The 23,847-nt window shown below is 39.5% G+C and overlaps 2 protein-coding genes across 2 annotated transcripts in view; both read left to right on the plus strand.

The window, feature by feature from the left end:
• The first annotated feature begins 95 nt into the window (after positions 1–95).
• On the plus strand, positions 96–22,592 carry LOC135085614 (bone sialoprotein-binding protein-like). Its single transcript, XM_063980390.1, has 16 exons — positions 96–233; positions 314–3,434; positions 4,445–4,653; positions 5,138–5,296; positions 6,033–6,144; positions 6,709–6,813; positions 7,119–7,279; positions 15,572–15,644; positions 16,388–16,584; positions 17,886–18,031; positions 18,808–18,923; positions 19,307–19,446; positions 20,354–20,410; positions 21,286–21,408; positions 21,990–22,037; positions 22,383–22,592. Exons 2-16 carry the CDS (start codon positions 317–319, stop codon positions 22,590–22,592), a joined length of 4,974 nt encoding a protein of 1,657 aa, XP_063836460.1. The 5' UTR covers positions 96–233; positions 314–316.
• An 896-nt stretch (positions 22,593–23,488) lies between these two features.
• Positions 23,489–23,847, plus strand: part of LOC135085637 (histone-lysine N-methyltransferase eggless) — a 36,145-nt gene continuing 35,786 nt past the window's right edge. Inside the window, exon 1 of the mRNA XM_063980410.1 lies at positions 23,489–23,643. Coding sequence (XP_063836480.1) covers positions 23,572–23,643 — 72 coding nt within the window. The 5' untranslated portion in view covers positions 23,489–23,571. The remainder of the gene's footprint in view (positions 23,644–23,847) is intronic.

The following is a 23,847-nucleotide window of genomic DNA, read 5'->3' on the forward strand; positions in this document are numbered from 1 at the left end:
CGTTGCTGATCAAGCCTGTTATGGCTGATACCACATTGTTCAGCGCCATAAACCAACATTTGTATTTTAAAACTAAAATCTGTCAAATAGTAAACGCCGTATTTCGTTGAAATTGGTGTTTTTGTCCAAAATTAAACTAAAATACTGTAAAATAAACAATTTTTAGTCAATATTTTAAGTATAACCTATACGTAATCTCCTAACGCATAAGTAGTTTTAGTTTTCTGTATATTGTGAGTACTATTCCGTATATTTTGCAATATCGTTGAGCGTGCATTTTTCACTTAACTTTTTGTGTTGATTTATTTTAAAGAAAATGAGTACTGGTCAAGAAGAAATGCCTGCTGCGAAGCCGGATGATGATACAGAGACAAAATCTTCAAATGAAGCTGCTAAAATACCATCTACTGATGAAGTGGATCATTCTAAAGACCCATCCTTTGAAAAAAACGTTTTGAAACCTCTTGAAGATGCGAATAAAAACACAGATTCTGGTTTCAAAGATCTGGGTTCTGAATCTACTGAAAAGAAAACGAGTTCGGAAAATACAGACGATAATAGTGAGTTTGAGTTGAAGTGGGATGACGATGAATCTGATGAACAAAGTGTAGGACCGTCAGAGAAGGTACAAGCTGGTGAGAACGATAAAACTAAGGCAGATGTAGATGGTACAACTCTTAGTGGCACTGATATCATCGATGAAAATAAACTGCTTGAGAGCTCACCGTCAAACAACGAAGACACTGCTAAGACTTCACCGTCAAACAGTACTGAAGAAGAAACCGCAATTACTGATGATGTTGGTGAGATAGTTGATGAAAATAAACTACTCGAAGGCCCGGAATCCGATGAAGTTGATGAAGAGAAATTGCTGCTCGAATCTGATGATAATAGAGATGATTCTCCTTCAAAGGATATACAAATAGAGTCCGTTAAAACTGATATCCCTAAAGCTAACGAAAAATTATTAGCTTCTACCGAACCTGACGATACTTCTTTAGATCAAGCATCTAACGCTGCAACTGAAAATGTCACTTCCGACTCAGACTTTCAAGATGCCAAGTCCAAAGAACTTTTGAGTAATGAAGAGCTAAAAGTAGATCCGTCAAAGATATTTGCCTGCGAGACCATCACTAAGTTAATAAACGAACATACATCACCAATTGACAGTCCAACGCCATCCTCCAGTTCTAATAACAGCTCCTCTATAGACGCAACAGACGATATCAACACTGAACACGGATTAAATAAACCGGATATGATGCTAGAGATACCGACTCAAGAGATCATTGAACTTTTTGACGAGACAGATTCCATTTCTACTCAAAATGATGATGAGATGGAAGTTGACGATGCCAGTCCTAAAACAGCTACTGTAGATGATAAAAAACCTGTAGCAGAAGAAAAGTCTGATGTATTAATTCTAGAACCATCTGACATGTGTAAAGATTTGGATACTGAAAATCAAAAAGACTGTGATGAGTTTATCATTAAAGATGTATCAGAAGACGATTGGTGCGAAATAGAAAGGAGATTGGAAGGATTTGAAGATTCTTTTAAAGCTTCACAGCTAAACCAAAAGTCTAAAGAACCTGAGAAAGATGATGCCAAAGAAAGAGAGGGAAAAACAGAAGAGACTGAGAATTTACCATTGACAGATGCTCAAAAGATGGTAATAGAAACTGAGAACAAGGCATTGTTGAAAACACTCCAGGATTCTATTCTAGACTCTACTGCCGAATTGACTTCTGCTTCAATGAACGTTGATGATGATGATGAGTCAACAAGCCATCTTGAAGATGAACTTTTAACAGAATCTCCAAAACCAGCCCAAAATATTGATACAGCAGTAAAAGAACTGGAAGATGCAGTGAAAGAACCAGAAAATGCTGTGGTATCAGAAACAGTATCACAGTCTGCACCAAATACAACTCAAGAAGACATAATAAACAGTGGAAAAGAAATTAATGCAGACTCAAATTTAGATAACCAGAAACTGGATAGTAAGTCAGATAATATACCTTCAGAAGTAACACAGGAGATTCAATCGGAATCTAAAACGACACAGGCTGATATCGCCACACCTAAAACTGATCAGCCTTCAAATAAAGATACAACAGAACTAGCAAATGAAACTAAAATTGATGACAAATTACCTACATCAAACATTGAAGACACCTCAGAAAGTGTAATCCAACAATCATCTACAGAAGTGGCACTATCAGTAGCAGAGCCTACCAAAACATGTTCACCAGCAGACCAAAATGATGATGAGGTTTCATCAACACAAGAACCTGTTAAAACTAAATCACCATCCAAGTTAAGCGATAAGGTTGACACTTCTATACCTATAGAAGAAGAAAAAGATACTTCTACAATAAAACCAGTAGATATTCAAGTGGCAGATAAGATAGAAGTTGATGTTAATCCTTCAGAATCTAAGTTACCCACAGAACTTGAAGCTAAAATTCAAGATGCTACTGTTCCACCATCGACAGCCAAGCCAAATGAAATTGAAGATACTCCATCAACTGCTGAAAACACTGAAAAGGATTCCAAACTTAAGGATTCAGAAGAACTAGTCAAAGCTTCTACAGTAGATGACAATACTTCAACAATTGATGATAAGACTTCAACAACTGATGAAAAGACTTCAACTACTGATGATAAGGCTTCGTCAACAAATGATGCCAAGATTTCAACAGTAGAAGCAGAACCAACAAAAGTGGTTGTATCACCAGAAGGGTCAGAAGACTCAGAAGTCACTAAAGCCCAACCATCTGTTCTTCCAATGGACGTAGAATTAACAAATGAGGATCGAACAAAAATTATTGAGCAATACCCAACTCTACCAAAAGACAGTGAAGGATCCAAAATACCTGACGAAAATTTGGAACAACTATCAATGGAAATTGATCAATCAACAGAATTTAAAGTTCCTTCAATAACAACTAATGCCTCTTCAACTGAAGAATCTGCAGAAAAGACAGTCGAAGAATCAGCTATGGAAGTTGATTTAATAACATCAGTGGTTGAAACCCCAGCAATTGCAAAAGACAATGAACTGTCTAATTCAAAGCCAGAATCTACTGTTGATAATATTGAATCATCATCAAAGGAACTTCAACCATCAACTTCTGCAAATCTTGAATTATCACCAAAGGAACCCCTACCATCAACTTCTGCTGTAGCTCCAACATCTAAACATGATGATGAAACGCCTTCTACGTCAAAAACTGATGTTGAGCCATCAACATCAGCAGAAAACACAAAACCAGTATCAGACCCGGATTCCGACGAAGTCACAGAAACATCTGACAGTCTAGGCCTGTTGGCTGAGTCGTCACGGGTGATGGAAGACGACGATGATCAAGATGATGACGATGACGCCGACAACGATGCTGATGACGACGATGATTATGATCCAGAGGATGGTAAGTGCTTTAAGCTTGTTTTACTTCCTTTTAGAGTCTTCTGCCTTTTACAGAGACTAAGTGACCTTATGATTATAACAATGAAGACTTGGTTAAACATCAATTTATCGTTTTTCAATAAAAAAAAGTTATCTACTGCTGGACAAAGGTCTATTCCACTTTGAAAACCTGGCTTTGATCACCCAGGTGATCAAAGTGGACTCTACTTAAATTATTATTTTAGTTTTCTTTGATCATCATCATTATCATCATTATCATAATAATCTCAGCCATAGGACGACCAGTGCTGAACATAGGCCTCCCCAATGCTTTCCATGTTGCCCAGTTGGTAGCGGCCTGCGTCCAGCGCCTTCCTGATGTCGTCGGTCCACCTTGTGGGTGGACGTCCTACGACGCGTTTTCCGGCACGCGGCCTCCGGCTTTCCTTTGATCACCTATAAATATTAAAAGTGGACTCCAAGCAACAGTTAGGTGTTCTTTGATCACCCATGGATGGACCCAAAGTGGACTCCAGTTAAATTATTATTTTAGTTTCCTTTAATCACCTATTGCATACACACTAAACAGTCAATTGTGCCGTTTTCACTTACTAAGGCCCCTTAATCTGGTATGACCATGTAATCTCGAGTGGCGACCACGAGCTGGAAGACGTAGCGTGGGCAGGCCTCCCACTAGGTGGACCGACGATCTGGTGAAGGTCGCGGGAAGTACCTGGATGCAAGCGGCGCAGGACCGGTCTTTGTGGAAATCCTTGGGGGAGGCCTTTGTCCAGCAGTGGACGTCTTTCGGCTGAAACGAACGAACGACCATGTATGGAAGTGCGCACATTACAGCGATTTGATATCGACCGATTCCTTATACAAACGGTTTCGGTTACGGTGCGGATAAGTGCGTTCCAATACGGAGTTTCATACAAAGAATACTGACCGCCTCGAGTTGATACGATTACGATCCGTTTCCGGGTTGATAATTTACTTCGTCATTAAAAGCAAATAACATTTGACTTCCAGAAAGCAGTAACCAAATGACAGCAGAGCATTCCGAAGATTCGAACGCTCCCTTCTCGGAAACTGAAGCAAAGCAAGATACTTGCATAGAATCTCCTGGCGAAGAAAAGGCAGACTTCAGTTTTGCCATCAGCGATGTGTTTAGCAAGCAAGAAAAGGAAATCGAAGAGACAGACGCTGTGCAAGATCAGATTGAGGATCAGATTCAGGATGTGAGTATCAGAGAGATTACATCTTCAGTTTTTCTTTTTTTAATCCACGACGAGGAAGCTCTTGGCCTGTATCTCACCTGATGGTAAGTGATGATCAGGCCGAAGGTGGAAGCGAGCTTTGCCCGGAATCCTTAACCACAGAGGAACTGGCTATCTTACCTCTAACTGCATGAACACAACAGTTAACATTGTTGTTATGGCGACAGTCTTAGGTAAGATGGTAGTATTACCCATCCTACCACCAACCAAACCGAACAGAAAAATCTGCCCCCACAGGGAATCGAACCCGGGACCTCTGCATCTGAAGTAGGTGATCTTACCACTAGACCACATAGGATGGTTGGCGATTATGAATCGTAGCGTGATGTTAGATAGCCTATAAACCTTCTGATAAATGGTCTACCCTGAACAAAAATATTGTCAGAATATTTACCTGCCTATAAAAAAACAAAAGCATGATATTTATGTTACATTTTTTTATCAGGATATCGAAGTGACAGCAGATGAAGTGGCTGTGGCAACCATAGACGATGTAGAGGCAACCATAGACGATGTAGAGGCAACCATAGATGATGTAGAAGCAACCATAGACGATGTGCAAGCTGCAGACGACACTGCCATAGAGCAAAAAGAAGAGGATAAAGTAAGTATACTTCTGAATTCGTCAGTGCCAGATTAATCCCTAAGCAAAAGCATTAGACTAGTGGCCTAATTTTCATGTATTTTGACAGTCAAGATCTCGCTAATATCTAACGATTGAATTAATAAAACATGGATGTCCGCTTCTAAGGCAAAATAAAAGACTGTGCTGCGCTGCCCGCATCCAGGCTCTTCCCGCGACCTTTACCAGATCGTCGGTCCACCTAGTAGGAGGCCTGCCCACGCTACGTCTTCCACCTCTTGCATATAAGTCTGAAATAGCCTGTTGTGACCTTATCTGTCAGATAAACAACAACGTTTAGTTGCACAGATCTTAGTCGTTACCGGACTAATTAATTTACTTATTAAATAGCGCTTATGTCAGATATCTGGTACTGGTTCCATAAGCTTAACTTTATCTGACAGATTAATTCCTGATAGGCTATCAAGGACTTTATTAGTAAGATGAAGTAGGCCCCTAGTATTATAACACATTAAACTATACGTAAAAGTTATCTGACAGATAAGTTCCTGATAAACTATCAGGTACTATATCTGCAAGATAAAACTTGTCCTTAATATTATGAAATAGTTTTCGAACGAACGAACGAAGTAGGCCCTTAGTATTTTAACACATTAAACTATACGTAAAATTATCTGACAGATAAGTTCCTGATAAACTATCAGGGACTATATCTGCAAGATAAAACTTGTCCTTAATATTATGAAATATTTTACAGGATGAATCCAACAAGCAAGCTGATATAGAGACCGTTAAACTGTCAGATACGTCAGACAACGAGGCCGAAAACGAGTCTATGTTGAGAAAACTACTTGATAATGATGAAAAAGGTATGTTGCCATTCTAATTTGAACCATTATTAACATTATATAACCAACAAATTCTAAGTCTATAATCCAGTGAAATTGCAGAAGAACAAGGTTAGAAGTACCGTTTGTGGCCACGTCAAGTTTAAATGTGTATTATTAATTCCAAAAGTTAAAAAAAAAAACAAAATGATACATTTTTATAAATGAAAGATACTTAATAATAATAAATTGCTAATTTTATATTGCTTTAAAATATTAGTAAAATTTTAAGGTGGTCATAAACGGCGCAAAGATACAGTGCTTAAAACTGGTACTTCTACCCTATACCTTTTTTACTCTGAACCTTATGATCTTATACAGAATTCGATAAAATACAAGTATATTAACGCCCGTATTCACAAACATTAACTATGCGGTCTCACAGTGCGCGTGGACGCACAGGGTGACACACGAACCAATCACAGAGCTCTATTCAACGCTGTGCGTTCGATTTGCTGCGTCACTTAAGCAAGCATCGTTTGTGACTACGGGCGTTATTCAGGCTAGAAGAAACTCAAATAAAATCTAACAAAATGTTTCGTTCAGAAGCTGCAAAAGAAGAATCTGTCGATAAAACAGAACAGAAGAATGAAGAGCCATCTGGAAGTGATATGAATATCGTTGAGTTGGAAGAAAGTTCTTCTGAGGATGGTAAGAAACAAAAAAATATTACTATTCATCTTACACTCGTAGAATAGTGTTGCTAACCATCGATAGTTGACCTCAAAAAATATTTTGGATATTGATAGTGCTGTTAATATTGTTATGTGCAATAGTATCGATAACAAACTATCAATAAAATAATTAAAACTGAACTTGTACAATTTATCGATAAAAAATATAGCTCAAAATGCCCATGCGTCCAGCGCTTCCCTGCTACCTTTATGATATCGTCGGTCCACCTTGTAGGTGGACGTCCCACGCTGCGATTATATACATAAATTTTGTTTTTACAGACATACAAGAAGTGAAAAATGCTTCCAAATCAGAAAAGAGCACGCTCATAACAGTAGACGGTTTAAACATTACCATACCAGGGTGCGTGGAAGTCAGCAATGTGAAGGTCGCACATACACCTGACGTGAAAGAAGAAGCGGTCCAGGGTACTGATGATAAGGTAGGTCAAAAACTGCAAAGACTACTTTATCAATAGGTGAACGGTGAAGGGTTCGGACTGGCTCGTGATCCGGGGAACGCGGGTTCGGTCCCCGCCGCCGCACGACTATTGTGGTGAGCTCACTCGTGACACAAGCATATTTAGCTTAGTACGACGGTTAACGGGAGTATTAGTAATTTGGGTAATATAACATACTAGCTTTTTTTGAAAAACTTTATCGCGCACGTCCCTGTTTCAAAAACCGGGATAAAAACTACCCTATGTCCTTTCCCGGGACTCAAACTATCTCTATGAAAAAAATCATTAAAATCGGTTCAGTGGTTTAGGCGTGAAAGCGAGACAGACAGACAGAGTTACTTTCGCATTTATAATATTAGTATAGATTACTAATAAATCTGTTTTATATAAAAAAAAAAATCATCATCAGTGGTGCGATTGTGTAAGGCAATCGTATTCATTTGACAGTTCATAACGTACGTTATGATGTGTCAAACGGCTAATTCTAATTGTGTACGGAGTTCATAAAACGATAACGATTTGATCGTTAATTTATACGATGAGTGAATGATGAATATGATTTTGACAGCAAATTCGAATTGTCTAAGGTTTATGAGCTCATTGCTAATGTCAAATGATTGCGGTGACTCGTAACTCATGACAATCGTATAAATTCTCATGGAGGTGTAATTCTATCCTCGTCCTCGTACACAAATTCTTTATTATTTTCTTTTTGTCGGCCGTTTGGTGTAGTGGTTCGAAACGGACTACTATTCCGGAGGTAGCGGGTTCGATTCCCGCATAGTACAAACATTTGTGTGCATGAATATATTTGTTTGTATTGAACTGGGTGTTTTCTATGTATAATAAGTACTTATGTATTTACAAAAAAAAGTATTTAAGTATGTTTATATCCGTTGTCTAGTACCCATAGTACGACCACGCGCTGTTACTGCATTATTTAGCAGGGTCTCCACCTGGCGTGGGAAATTATTCTTGCCTTTGGCACTGAAAATAAAAATTTATTATATAGATTTATGTAGTATCCATTAGGTAACAGGAATAATACGACTGTTATTGAAGCTTGGGTTGTTTTAATTTTTGATAGAATGCCTTAATTTAGTGTAATAATCTATACTTACTTGTGTTTACACACAAAGGAGATGTCCCAATTTCGGCCCAGAGGTTGTACGCCATATCAAAAATCAAGAAAAATCTACTGATTAAGGGAAAAATATAAATAACTATATCTAGCATATAATTTAGCCGCTCAAAATCAAAAACTATTCATGAATTATCATTCTCAAATGCATACACAAGATGGCGTATGGCGTCAGATAAAAAAAAAAAAGATGAACCATAGACTAACTAAACGTCAGTCGCTGTCAGATTTCATCTGTCACTCTCCACCAAGATACGACTTAATGTCAAAAGTGACAGATGTCATCAAAATGACATTCGTCCACCATGATGGTTTTTGTGGTTGAGTATTGCTATTTTCTTAACAATCTTTTGTTTTAAGCGAATAAACTAAACCATTTAAAAGAAATTGAATAATAAGAAACTGTTGTACATTTAAAAGCCCTTCTTTTTGGTAGGTGTACAGGTTGTGGGCCTAGGCTCCATACATTTTGGGACAACTCCTTTTACAAATTCAAGATTCGTAAAAGTTTCTCAAGTTTTTTGACACTTGACAGATAACACTTGTCATTCACAGAACATAGATTATAATACCACTTCTCAAAACACTTAATAATGTATAACTTATTTAATATGACATTGAGTTCGCTTTATGTTAAAATTTTGGCATTAAAGTATAAATAAATAAGAATAAATAAACATTTTACGTCGTTTTACGTAGTCCATTAACGCCATCTATTGTAGAGTAGTAGTCAACTTAGCCTGCCATCTGGGAACGGGTAGTGGAAACTCGAATTTCATTCGTTCTATGCGTTTGGTTATTGATTTGCAGAGGTAAATTTTTAGTTCAAATTCAATGTTTTTATGAATAAAAGTATGTTATTAAGGTGCAATCATAAAATTTTATTAAAAAAGCTGCATTTAAACATGAATTTGATTTATTATTTGTTAAAAAAAAATGAGTTTTAGCGTATGTTTTTCAATAATAAAACGCAAATCCATGAAACGTTTTTATACGACCGGTCACTTTTCGGTCTTCATGGAATGGACAAAATTACACAATTCGAATTTAGTTATACGATCGGAGTCCTTTTTGGGCAGCGTTCGAGAGTGGACGTGCACAACACGTGCGCTCCAGACGGTCCGACCCGAAAAGACCCTTGCAACTTGCAAAGCCATTATCGCGTATAATACAAACGGTCGTAAACTCAGAGTGCATTTTAAGCCGTGCAACGTAAACCAACAAACAAAGTGATCAAAAATAACATAACTACAAATCAAATTAATTAAGATAATTCGTACAGTGCTGCAATCGTGATAATCAAGCGAAAACTAACCAAAATTAAATAATATGTAAAAATTAAATAATATAATATAAAACAAATTCAATACAGTGTTACAATAGTGAGAATCCCACGAAAACAAATCAAAATTCAATAATATAATAGGTAACAGTGTTACAAGAGTAATAACCCAAATTTAAAACTAAAATCGCAAATAATCTGATATACTTTTATCAGAACTAGCATCCAGTGTTAAATTTAGTTTTAAAAAAAACTGCAGCATATGTACTTATCATAATATAATTACATATTTTTACTGTATATTCAATCTTCTTCCAAAAAAAAAAAAATTAAACTAAATTAAATAAATTAATACATGGTATACGGGAAAAAAAAATCCGCCAACACAGTGAGTGGGAAAAGCCTCCAGGTACCAGAGCAACACCTAAGTCAAAGGAGTACAAAATCAGCTAAATCGGCGAAGCCTGGTGAGATCTTTCCTTATTTTTCTATATTGACATAACCAATATCTACTGTGTTTACTCAAAAATTTTAAAAAAAAATACAATATTTAGGGTTACATTGTTTATACCAAAACTAACGCGCATACGAGCGCACAACTTATTGTCAATATAAATCCCAGTCGCAAAAAACAAAAGCAGTGTTTAAATCCTAGCTAAATCTGAGGCGCATCTCTTATAAATAGTACCTAGGTAGATTCAGTATTTACTTTGCTAACTAAAGATAACAACTAGTAGCCCTTATTTACTTCTCATTTTACATACCAATTTAATATCAAGGAAACGGACCTTTGTGCCATAAAACAATAAATAGTCAGGGGGAAAAAATCACTGTATCCCTACAGATGTAAAGTCTTCAAATACATTCAACCAAAAAAGAAAAAAAGAGACCCCAAAAAAAACCCATTGCACCAACTTTCCAAAGGCATATCCAGGAAAGGTCAACCAAACAAACATCTTGTCACCATAAAAAGTTTCCAAAAAGCAATAACTAATTCTAATATTGCACTAACAACAGAAGATACACATTTAAAACAAATTTCTCACGAAACTCACACAAATTATCCCACAGAAACAAAAGCGAAACCTTGCGTAATATAAACAAAAGAAACCCAAGGGTCAGCAACATCTGCACACAGCTGTAATCCATTCAAAAGTATCATTACAAAAAAGAGGCGTCCTCACATAAAACTTTTGCCAAGGAAAAAAAAAAAAAAAAACACAAAAGACACTGAATAGTTACTTTCACAATACAAAGTTAGTTGATTCACTTTAGTCTTAAGATACTAACTCTTTAGTTATAAGCCCTTTTCCACAGCTCAAAGAACCAAAGTTAAAAGAATGGAGGCTTCTATTTTCAAAATACCGGGCGACGGAAATTGCCTGTACCGGGCAATAGCTCACCAAATCAATGAGCTTATGTATCTCACACTTGATCACAAGGCAGTCAGGCAGGATCTCGCACGCTATGTCGAAGAAAACCAAGCAGATGAAACAATGAGGTTAGCGATTGCCAGCAATTTCTATGCGACGGATACTATTCCTACAGACTTACAATATCGCGATTATATAGCCAAGCAATACAACGTCGGAGAATGGGCCGGTACTGACATAATAATAGCAGCAGCTAATCTCTACCTAGTGAACATCAATATCCATCAAGCTCTTACCAACTCCAAAATAGTTTTCAAGCCAAAAATCCCGGAGGATTCAGTAGGAAATATCAATCTTATATACGACGGCAGCCATTATGACAGTCTCATTGACTTAAATCCAGAATTATCAGTCTCATCACCAGCCACAGACCTTACTCAGACTGAAAATAGCCAAAAATCTGATAACCAATCAAGCAGCTCGATCTACACACCCGCGAGCATCGAAGAATGCCCAGACGACACAGGCTATCGCCTTATCAACGCATATACTAACCCAACAACTAATGAGACGATTATCGAACCGAAAAACCTAAGATTTGGTACCTGGAATGTCAGAGGCGCAGCGAACCCCAAAAAACGACACGACATAGATAATTTTCTATACAAGCATAACGTTCATATCGCTTGTCTACAAGAGACCAACATGCGTAACGGCAATTACAAGTCAAAAAATTACCATTGGATATTATCAGGGTCAAACAAAAACCGCGGCTTGGCAATTGCAATAAGGAGAAATACTCAGCTTAAAATAACAGACAGTATAAACCTCCCCAACATCATGGCCGCCACCATAACTAGTAACGAGAAAAAGTTATTTGTTGTAACAACTCACATTCCGAACAGAACATCAGCTGCGACGGGAACTGTTTCCAGTCTCCTACAAACAATTAAACGAAAGCCAAAGGAGGCCACCCTTATAATTTTAGGAGACTTCAACGCACATATAGGTTCACTTGACGTACGCGACCTTCTACAAACTGGCCAAGTAGGAAATAACCTGTTTCACAAAGAGTCTAATGACACAGGAAATATCATCATAGATATCGTCAGAAGAGAGAGACTCTGCATAGAAACTTCATTCGGTAGACAAAGCTGCAAGAAAACATGGAAATCCGGAAATAAAATCTCACAAATTGACCATATAATAACGAAAGCCAATAAGAAAAAATTCAAATCGATTATAGGCACAACACATCCCAATAAGAAAATTTCAGATCACAAATTGATAGTGGGCGAACTTATGCATACAACACACAACCCTAAGGCTATCGCCGGACAGTTAGAGTCGAAAGGTAAGGGAAAATTGGAATCTGATAAGAATGCTACTACTCAATCTGAGCCAATCAAGACCAGCAACCGATCTTTTAACTACAGGCACTTGAACTACGAACTTCTACAGCAAGAACATACCTGTGACAAATACCAAAATGAAATCATTAACATTATGAAAACGCAAACCCAATATAGTAACAACTGTCGCCTATTACCCTGGGATATCATAATGGATATCATGAAGACAGCCGCAAATAACATACTCAAAAATAAATTAAATATATCGAGGGAACACAGAATAGCTTTAGCCAAGCTGCTAAAAGCCAAATTTCGTTACAAACTGTCCCCAAACCCATCAACACAGGCAAATCTAAAAACATGTCGCAAAAACATTGAAGTTATTATGCGGAAAAACGAGGAACGCGAATTTGAAAATTTCTTCAAGGACCTTAATAAACAACACCCATCACAACGTATGAAAATAACGTACAGATATTACAAGAGGTTTAAAACGACAGAGAAGTTTAAAAAAAAGAACAGATATATACCTATATGCCATTGGGAAAACGAATTAACGAAATCAGAAGGAGCCCCCATAAAAACTTACGAAAACGAAAACCTCAATGACCTTTCTGATGGGCCAACGAACGACGAAGTCAGAGAAATCATTATAAAAATGCGAAATGGCACTGCGCCAGGAACGGACCAAGTAGTAACTGAACTATTCAAAGCAATACCTATTCAACTGCTTGAAGCCCTAACCGAACACCTATATAACGCCTGGAAATATAACATAGTCCCGGAAGCTTGGACTCGGACCGTACAAGTCCCAATACCGAAAAAACAGAATCCACAGTGCATCGGTGACTACAGACGTATCTCGGTATGTAATACCGGATACAGAATATACGCGAACTTCCTCCTTAATCGCTTAGATAAGGAGATGGAAAGCCTTGGTAACTACCAAGCTGCATTTCTTGAGCATAGATCCACAGACGACCACATCTTTACGCTTCGAAGAATTCTTGATGAAAAATGGAGAGAGGGCACAAAAACTTACGTCATGGCAATTGACATAGAAAAAGCCTTCGACAATGTAGACCTAAATGCCCTTAAAGATATCCTGGTGTCCAGAACCAATAAGACCCTGACCAATAGGATCATTAAAGCCTGCATGAATGAATCCACATGCATCAAATGGTACGGGCAGCAAACCAGGTTCGTCACCAAAGGAAAAGGAGTAAAGCAAGGCTGCCCACTGTCACCCCGTTTATTCACTATAGTAATAGATGACGTCCTTCAAACCCTTCAAGAAGAAATAGAAATACTCCGGCTAAATCAAGATTCGCATATTAAGCTTCCCATTTGCCTATCGTTCGCCGACGACCTAATTATATTAGGGACGAAACTAAGTCATCTGAAAACAATTTTTACGAGTCTCAAAGATCTTCTACTAACAGTGGGACTCAAAATCAACGACACAAAAACAAAAATCCTCATCCGGGACCCAATCAACCCACCAAACCTCACGCAGTTTATTAGAATAGCGGAGGGAACAAGTATACAACCCGTGAAAGAGATGAAATATCTGGGAATCTGGATAACATCAGGACACAGTAGGAAAGACACAATAAGGGCCCGCTGCAAGCAAGGGGTAAGAAACTCCAAAGCACTTATTCCCTTCATTAAAAAAACCAAAATGCAGTGGGAAACAACCAGGTTGCTATACAAAATGATCATCGAACCAACAATGACATATGGTATAAAGGCCGCATCCATCACCAAAGCAAACCGCTCAATGTTAAGGAAATATGAACGTGTCATTCTGAAAGAAATGTTGGGCTATAGTAAAAATCCACCTAAAAACAGAAAAGTGCGCCAACTTCTGCAAGGCAAGACAATAACCAAGAGAATTAAGTTCCTAAGGATTTGCTATTACGGCCACATTCTACGACGATCCGAACCACATGTGCTTCACAGCGCTATGCGATATAAAGCAGGAAGATTGAAGATTGGCAGACCCATATACACCTGGAAGGACACACTAAAGCAAGACTTAAAATACTACCGAAGAACGCGAAACGAGTGGATTCAATTAGCACTAGATAAAAAAGAAATAAGAAAAGCAGCTCAAGAAATATTCGATCTTGAAGAAACAGACAGCGAAGAAGACCCAAACCCAGAACCGCAGCCATCGACGGAACAATGAAGCTAGACAAGCAGCTGTACAAATTAAGAATAAGCAAGCAGTCACACCAAAGGCCGGACCGCCCAACTCATCGCACCAACGCTCAGTCCTATCAACGATAACCCGTCTTTACCTATTTTCCTAGACCAGGCTCAGGATGCATATCTACTTGGTTGTGGTCGACCGGTCGCGGTTTAAAAGACGCAGCGGCTAGTCGGCCGTCCTCTCCCATCCCAGAGCGTGTCTTTCCTTAAAATCGTGCCCCCTGGTATACCGGTTTGACCGGGACAGGCCTCGTCCTGGCTGGGTCGGCACTATCGTATCGTATCGTATCGTATCGTATTCGAATTTAGTTATACGATCGATGATCAATTGTATTCATTGTCCATCCATGAACAACTTTACACAATCGCACCTCAGATTATTTAAGAACGTCGCACACTTATCAACCCGGAAAGGGGTCGTAACCGTACCAACTCGAGGCGGTCAGTATTCTTTGTATGAAACTCCATACTGCAACGTACACGCCTCACCTCGCGATTGTCAGCGCGCGTAAGTCTATGACTTTTATGACTTTTTTTTTCCACTTTAGGAACACGCAGCCCGCAGAATTGCTAAAATAAAGTGGCAGTAGGCGGGGCACATAGCTCGTAGGGCTGATGGTTGTTGGGGCAGAAAAGTTCTCAAGTGGCGACCACGGACCGGAAGACGTAGCGTGGGCAGGCCTCTCACTAGCTGGACCGACGAAATCCTTAACTTCGTTACGGATCCAATGACAGTTAACTTTCCCCCGGGACAAAGTTGACCTTTACTTGTAGTTGGGTTACTGAAAATGAAAAAAATAATAATTGAAAATGAAATGTTTTATAGCGACACAAAAATCGATCAAGATGTAAATCCTGACTACGAGAGATGGGAATAGTCCCGTACCACTTGAGTTTTTTTCTAATTTTCAGACATCAACAGAGAAGCCTAAACCGAAGTTCAGCCTGGAGATTTTCAGTCTGGACTCAGATGAAGAAGACAGTGGTGAGTTGAAATTAAAGGCCTATTCAAACCTGAGCGATATTTGCTGCCGCTGTGGGTAGAGGTACATACATATAAATGGAAAGCAGATACATAATTTAAGGTCCCATTATTTGTATTGTATTGCTGTTCGATTTCCGAATAAAATAAAATAAAAATAAAATAAAATACCGCGCGGGTTTCGCTCAGGTATTTAGTATCAAGTACCGCGGCTAGAGCGTTTTCTCTGCCGCAGACGTTAGCGAATACCGCTTAGGTCTGAACAGAGCCCCGATTAAGGTAATTTTTAACGTCAACAATCCAGACACGCTTCTCGATTCTGCGATACGATTGGTCGTTCAACAGCGTACGTCAGCTGTTTTGACCAATCGTATCGCAGAATCAGAAACGCGTCTGGATTGTAGACGTTAAAAGTTACCGTAATCGGGGCTCAGTATTATTACCGCATACCCACTGGGTTTTCTCTGCCGCAGACGGTAGCGAATACCGCTTAGGTCTGAACAGTATTATTACCGCATACCCACTGGGTTTTCTCTGCCGCAGACGGTAGCGAATACCACTTAGGTCTGAACAGTATTATTACCGCATACCCACTGGTTTTTCTCTGCCGCAGACGGTAGCGAATACCGCTTAGGTCTGAATAGGCCTTTACCCTACACTATAGTGCCACACAGTTTCTCCTCCGGACCTCTTCATTTCCAATTTTTTTTCTAGGGAAACTAACTCTATGTTTATTTCTTTCCCAGCACCAACCCCAGCAGTGGACCAAAAGCCCACAGAAGATAAAAGCGTACCCAAAAAGTGTATAAACATGACTTGTACATCAACATGTAGTTCATACTATAAGGCTGATGCGTCGTGTGTCGCGTACTACAAAGCGCAGAAGAAGAAAAAAGCATTGGTTTGTGCGCAGTGTGCTGACGTCGTTGTGAAACGGAATGAGGTAATTTAGACTCTCTTTTAGTAGCTTAGAGTTCAAAATTCTTCAACAGGACTGGTTATGAAGCTAGAAAATCGTCACAAAATGTGTTTTCTCTTAAGGCAAAAGAAGGAAGGTGATTTGAGACTTATATTAAAGTGTCTTTAGGCTCAAAATGTGTAATTCTTGTCTCCTTGTGGTAAAAAGCTCGGAAAAACAAGAAGGCATTAGTCTGTGCGCAGTGTGCTGACGTCGTCGTGAAACGGAATGAGGTAATTTAGGCTCTATTTAAATGTATTTAAGCTCAAAATGGTTCATCTGAAAACATGATAGAAAACGATAGAAAAGCCATTTTTGTTCTCTTACGTCAAAAGTGCAGTGAATGCAACTTATACAGGGTGACCCATTATTTGGCGATAAACCAAAAAGATCGATTCTAGTGCTCAAATGCTACAAGTTTCCCCTTCAAACCTTAAAAAAAGTATTTTCATACATATTGTTTTCAGTAATCAGCCAATTATGTCTAGCGCTTAATTCGGTCAGTGCCTGAGGAATAGGAGCGGCACGGGAGGTGTTACATTGACATGAGTGACAGAGCATACAAATCTGAAGCACATTTAAAGTCTCGCTGACGTTTGACGTCACATAAACACTCTCCTTTACCGACTGACTGAGTTAAGCGCTAAATCTTTAGTAGAGGGTGTCATGTTTTTTGATAATTTTGATATTGTTCCTACAGGAAAGTTTACGTTTGAGCAGTTGAACCAATCCTTTTTGTTTGACCACCATTGGATCAACCTGTATAAGAGTTCTTAAGCTCAAAATACACCATGTATTATTTATTTATTTTATTTTATTTTCTTTATTAAGGAAACAAACAGCATGAGTTTATACACGTGAACTTAAAAAATAAAAACAGTACAGTAGCCTAATCAGTTTCCACAGATAAACTTTACAAGTTAATCGAAAGTTATGCAGAGTGCGAGCAATTTAAAATCACAAAATATAAAAAAATGCACAACAAAACCTTACATTCTTAAAAGTGGATTAAAAAAGAATCTTTATAATAATGAAGTTTGAAATCTATAAACCCTTCAATAGGCGACGAAACTGCGCCAACTTCAAATGAAATATGTCGATATCACTGTAAGCATCATTATACTTATTACTAGCTCTTATAAGAAAACTGTTACATCTGAAATTAGTCTTGCAAACAGGGGTTGAAAACGTGAACTTACGCCTCGCGCCAGGTCTAGAACACTTCAGAGCCATTTCAATTGAATTTCATTATGACCTATTTCAAGCCCTAAATCCTTTAATTACAGCGCCTAATCCAAGGCATCAAAGACCTAACCCCGCTTCTGAATATGGACACCATAAAAGCAGCGGCTGACGTGGTGGAATTATCCGACTCAGAATCTGAGGATGAAGATACTACTGAACCGGAGACTTTGGGCGAGACCGGTGCTAGGTGAGTGGGGTAATTTTGTACCCCAAAAACTTTGTTCGTTTCAGCAAAATTACGTACACTTTTACGGGACTATTCCCACCTCTCGTTCCCACCGCTGCAACTCCTGTGTAGCCAGGATCTACAGCTTGACCGCCAATAACCCAACCAGTGAAGGCCAAGTTTGTCCCGGGGGAAAGTTCAACTGTCATTGGACCCGCAACGAAATTAATCAGAAGGACAGGAGTTCGAAGTTAAGGTTCGAGTTCCCTACATTGCATAGCGGATGACAGGTGACAAAGCATGTCCACTGCTATACAAAAGTTTCCTCAAAGAATTTTCACGACTCTAGGTGCCCGCATCTAGGTGCTTTTCGCGATCGTCACAGGATCGTCGGTCCACCTAGTGGTAGGCCTGCCCACACTACTTCTTCACTTGAGAACTTTTCTGTCCCAACGTCCATCAGCTCAAAACTTGTCATAAAAGTAATTTACTGCAAATAGACTTCTCTGAAGCCCTTTAACGCGCACCAGTATTACTTAAACACTACCACTGCTTCGAGACGATGAATGGGCCAATGCTGAGAAGAAACAGCGCAAAGAAACTAAAAATCCAAAGACTCATTTTGTGTTTGAAATTAAAAAAGGTTTAGATTTTCGTTCTGTAATACGCTCCTACCTAAAATTACTAAGTTTGCTTAATCATTATGGTTCTGGGGTGGTTTTGTACCCCAAGTAATCTAGTGGGGTAGCAGCGCACCCCATTGAATCCATTGAATTTTGTTATTTCTTACCTTGCAGTTTGGTAGAAGCGAGCCTAGCTCAACTGATTAATGCCACGTGGGACAAATTCCGTATGGATTCGAGGTTGCACGATGCTGAGGTAGAAATGACCAAAGAAATGGAGAAATTGCAAGGCAAGTATTAATATAAACCTTCGTTTCAGTCGAATGGCGTCCATTGCTGGACAAAGGCCTCCCTCAAGGATTGCCACAAAGACCGGTCCTGCGCCGCTCGCATCTAGGCACCTCCCGCGACCTTCACCAGATCGTCGGTCCACCTAGTAGGAGGCCTGCCTACACCTGACCACGTCTTCCGGCTCGTTTATCAAACCTTAGCGTCTAATAATATTGTATTCACAAACATTACTATGAGGTCTCACATTGCGCGTGGACGCACAGGGTGACTCTATTCGACGCTGTGCGTTCGATTTGCTGCTTCACTTAAGCAAGCATCGTTTGTGAATACGAGCGTGAGTGGGGTATCTCTGTACCCCAAATTAACATTCTTTTTCTTCCAGAGGAAGGCGACAAAATCAAAGCAATGCTGAACGAATGCCAAGTAGCCACGGACAAATTGAGGAACGATTTGTATGCTACTTTCGAGTACACGAGGCGCGAGAGAGACGCCATCATAATATGCGACACTCCTCTAAGCAAAGTAAGTATCCATTCATCCGTTATTCAAATCAAATCAAATAATTTATTCAGTACTTAAACCCTTTCCAGGGCGTTTAAACACGTCCCAAATATAGCTTGCTCTACCACCACTTCGGGACAACATATGGGCTGATGCTGAGAAGAAGTGGCTGAAGAAACTCTTAACTCAGTCACCTTTGTCAGCCTGTTTTTCAGCTAGATACAGCAAATACATTATGTAATAAGTGCGAGCTATAATTTTTTTAACGTTATGGACCAATTTCTAAAGTCTGTTAACGTGTTAACTTATTGTTACATGATTTACCGGGGTGTTATAGATATTGATCGTCCCAACACACGTCAGCGGGTGTTAAACCGCTAACGAACTGTCAAACTGTCAAAATCAAGATTGACGTTGCGTACTATAGTCCAACGATTCTGAAACGTCAAGTGTTAAAAATCAAAAACTAACAACCCAATATTTATAGTAGCGCCCTCCGTAAATGTCACAATTTTAATAGTTGTCCAACGCGGCAAAAATCGGTACTACTAGACTAAGAGCTGGTGAACGCCAGACCTACGTCATTTTATAAAAGCTGAAAATTTGTCAGCGTATGCTCCCAATATAGGATGTAATGTTGGTGAATCATGAAGTTTGAGCCATTGTGTCTTTGGCAGCTATCCTAAAAAAACTGTCTGGCAAGGAGTTGGAACTGTCAAAACTGTCTGGCTGAAATACTACTTCTAATTATAATAATTAGAAGTAGTTTCCTCATTAGCCAAACAATAATCCAGTATTGATAATAGCGCCCTCCTGTCAATGTCATAGCTGGGACGGTTCAGTGTTGGACAACTATAGATATTAGAACATTTAAGATATTCTAGAAAATAAGTTGAGGAATAATTAATAAATGATATTTTCGTTTCAGTACTCGTGTTTGGAGTATGCAGTCCATCAAAGCACAGGGCAAGTCCCTATGCCTGAGGTAAGGAATATTACTACTGTAATAATTACTATAGTAATTAGTCGATGAAGCACCTGATGTCATGCCCTGAGTGCCCAAGCAACTGCACTCAGGAGGATTTGATGAGTGCTACTGACAACGCCACTCTTGTGGCGGAGTTTTGGGCTGACACTGTGTAGGTTTGTTGTCGACACGAAAAGAAAAGAAGAAGAAGGGCCATTAATTTATTATGTAAGACTATTTTTCGCTAGTTTTTGACCTCATCCCCCCTATTATAAGAAAAAAATGATAGGCTCACCCCCTCCCCCCTGATTAATTACGTAAGAATCTAAAGGAAAACATTGGTTAAGTGCGTGTCGTGCCACGCGCAGTGTAAGGTTCCGTAGTTGTCCGTCGTTAACACAATATATTTCAGAAGCAAGCAATTACTTCATCTAAAGTTACTGTAAATATTTTCTTCTAAGGAATTTTTACTAGTTAAGAAATTTTATAATACATGAGTTAAATGACTATTACCACAACTATTACTCTTAAACTAATGTATCTTAACCGTTATAGTTTTCCTTGAAAGTTCATGAAAATCAGGATTATGACGAATTTTTCCAGATTTTTCAAGCCAACAGTTTAGTTTTTAGATGGGGGACGACGACGACACAGACAGACATATCGAAACTATAAGGGTTCCTTGTCAGTACTACGGAACCCTAAAAATGAATAAGTACACAAGGGGGGGATTCCCGGGAGGCGCAGTGCACATTTTTGTGATCTTAACAACCCGAAGAAAAAAATAAGACATGGTCGATACAAAAATATTTCTTCGGACCAGTAGTTCCTGAGATTATCGCGTTCAAGCTAAAACAAACTCTTCAGCTTTAAATGTAATATTTTGTCCGCAGAATAGGGTAAAGCGCCGTATGTCGTCCGCCAACGAAGTGCCGGCCAAACGACCGGCCATTCCGCTCGGGTACTCGTCGCTAGATGGCGACACTACTCAGCCTCAAATTCAGACCCAGACGCAGGTTTGTTTTATTTATTGCTAGCTGTTCCTAGGACTTTGTTCGTGATAACACCATACGGGGTGTCCCAAAATTAGCACGTCACACTGACACTGGAGGTAGCCGAGTCTAAGACGCATCGAACAAGCTTAATATGTCCATAGAAAAGTTTCATAAGTTTTAAGATATGACCAATTTTATTTATTCATTTCCATAGAAAAGTTTGATGTGTTTTGAAATATGACTCATATTAGTTATTTTTAAAAATGGACTTAATATATTTGTTAGATGCGTTTTAACCTCTGGTGTCAGTGTGACGTGCAAATTTTGGGACACCCTTTATATGTAGGTACACTCAGCGTCAAAGTTCGTGACACCCAAAGTAGCCAAAAAGTTCGCAGCACGTTTTTGTTACGATTGAAATAAGGTTGTGTTGCCAACTTTTTGGCCACTTTGGGTGCCACGAACTATTTGACATGACTGTACTTGAGATATGAATAAATAGATTTTATTGGACTACAAGAAAACTGGTAATTTTAAGAATTGGAAGCACAGAGTAGAGTTGTTGTCGACGGATTCTTTAATAAAATGTTTTTTTTTTGTAGGAAAAACCGCCAGCGCCTACTATAGAAACTACCAAACAAGAGGATGATGTGAGTAATTGATCTATTTTTTACATAAATATCCTTTCTAATGTTTTGAGATTACTGAAATTTTAAGGTTCAAGTTTATAGCGGCATGTATTTTCAAGGATTTTTAAACCCTTCACTCTTAACTGTATAGATCGTGTCATTATTATTGTAGTATGCGAATAATCTTTAGTACAACGCAAGCTATGTAAACTGTTTTTTACTTAAAACGTCAACTGCATGACACATTGCTGTCGCGAGCAATGTATTCTGTTTTTGGGCATATTGCTGCGACACTGGCCACGCCCCCTTTTCACATCTCCCTTTATTTTTTGTGATGTGCGTTTAACACTACCTTTTCCCCCACAGAAAGACATAGCGGTCCTCAAAGTATCAGTGGAGGCAGCCCCTTCCGACTTGCCCCCCCCGGGAGAATTAGTCCCGCCTCCCTTGAGGGCGGGGCTTTGTGTGTATGCGATGCGAAATTCCTTCGGCTGCTGGATCAGGAGCAAAGTCCTGGAGGTCAACGGGAAGAGCTCGGTGGCTGGGGTGAGTACTCGATGGACCGACGACCTCTAGACGATATTGCAATAGGCTTCTCTGCTAGATGGACCGACGACCTTGAAAAGATAGCTCTTGTGGTAGTAGCAAGCTTTTCTCTTCTCGATGGACCGACGACCTCAATAAGACACTTGCTCTCTACTGGACAGACTGACGTGTTTAAGACACTTGGTGTATTAAGCTCCTCTACTCGATTGACTGACGACCTTAATAAGACACTTAGTATATTAGGCTCTTCTACTAGCTAGATGGACCGACGACCTTAATAAGACACTTAGTGTGTTAGGCTCTTATGCTTGATTAACCGACGACCTTAATAAGACACTGGGTGTATTAGGCTTCTCTGCTCGATGGTCCGACGACCATAACAAGACACTTGGTGTATTAGGGTAAGTTTATAGAGCTCGATGGACCGACGACCTCATAAGACACTTGGTATATTAGAGTGGGTTTATAGAGCTCGATGGACCGGCGACCTTAATAAGACACTTGGTATATTAAGCTCTTCTGCTCAATGAACCGACGACCTTAATAAGACAATTGGTGTATTATTAGGCTCTTCTACTTGATAGACCGACGACCTCAAAAGACACTTGGTGTATGAGGCTCCTCTACTATACGGACCGACGACCTCATAAGACACTTGGTGTATGAGGCTCCTCTACTATACGGACCGACGACCTCATAAGACACTTGGTGTATGAGGCTCCTCTACTATACGGACCGACGACCTCAATAAGACACTTGGTTTATTAAGCTCCTCGGTTCGATAGATCGACGACCTCATAAGACACTTGGATCATTAGGCTTCTCTGCTCGATAGACTGACGACCTCAATAAGACACTTGATTTTATTAGTTTCTTCTACTTGATGGACCATTGGCTCGGTTTAAGACATAGCGGTCCTCAAGTATCAGTGGAAGCAGCCCCCTCAGACTTGCCCCCCCCGGGAGAATTAGTCCCGCCCCCCTTGAGGGCGGGGCTTTGTGTGTATGCTATGCGAAATTCCTTCGGCTGCTGGATCAGGAGCAAAGTCCTGGAGGTTAACGGGAAGAGCTCGGTGGCTGGGGTGAGTACTCGATGGACCGACGACCGAGAGAAGGCTCTGCTACTCGATGGACCGACGACCTTAACAAGACACTTGGTGTATTAGAGTGGGTTTATAGAGCTCGATGGACCGACGACCTCAAGAAGACAGTTAAGTTTATTATTTTCTTCTACTTGATGGACTGACGACCTCAATAAGACACTTAGTGCATTAGGCTCTTTTGCT

Source organism: Ostrinia nubilalis, chromosome 29 (genome assembly GCF_963855985.1).
Source record: "Ostrinia nubilalis chromosome 29, ilOstNubi1.1, whole genome shotgun sequence".
Classification (NCBI taxonomy): domain Eukaryota; kingdom Metazoa; phylum Arthropoda; class Insecta; order Lepidoptera; family Crambidae; genus Ostrinia; species Ostrinia nubilalis.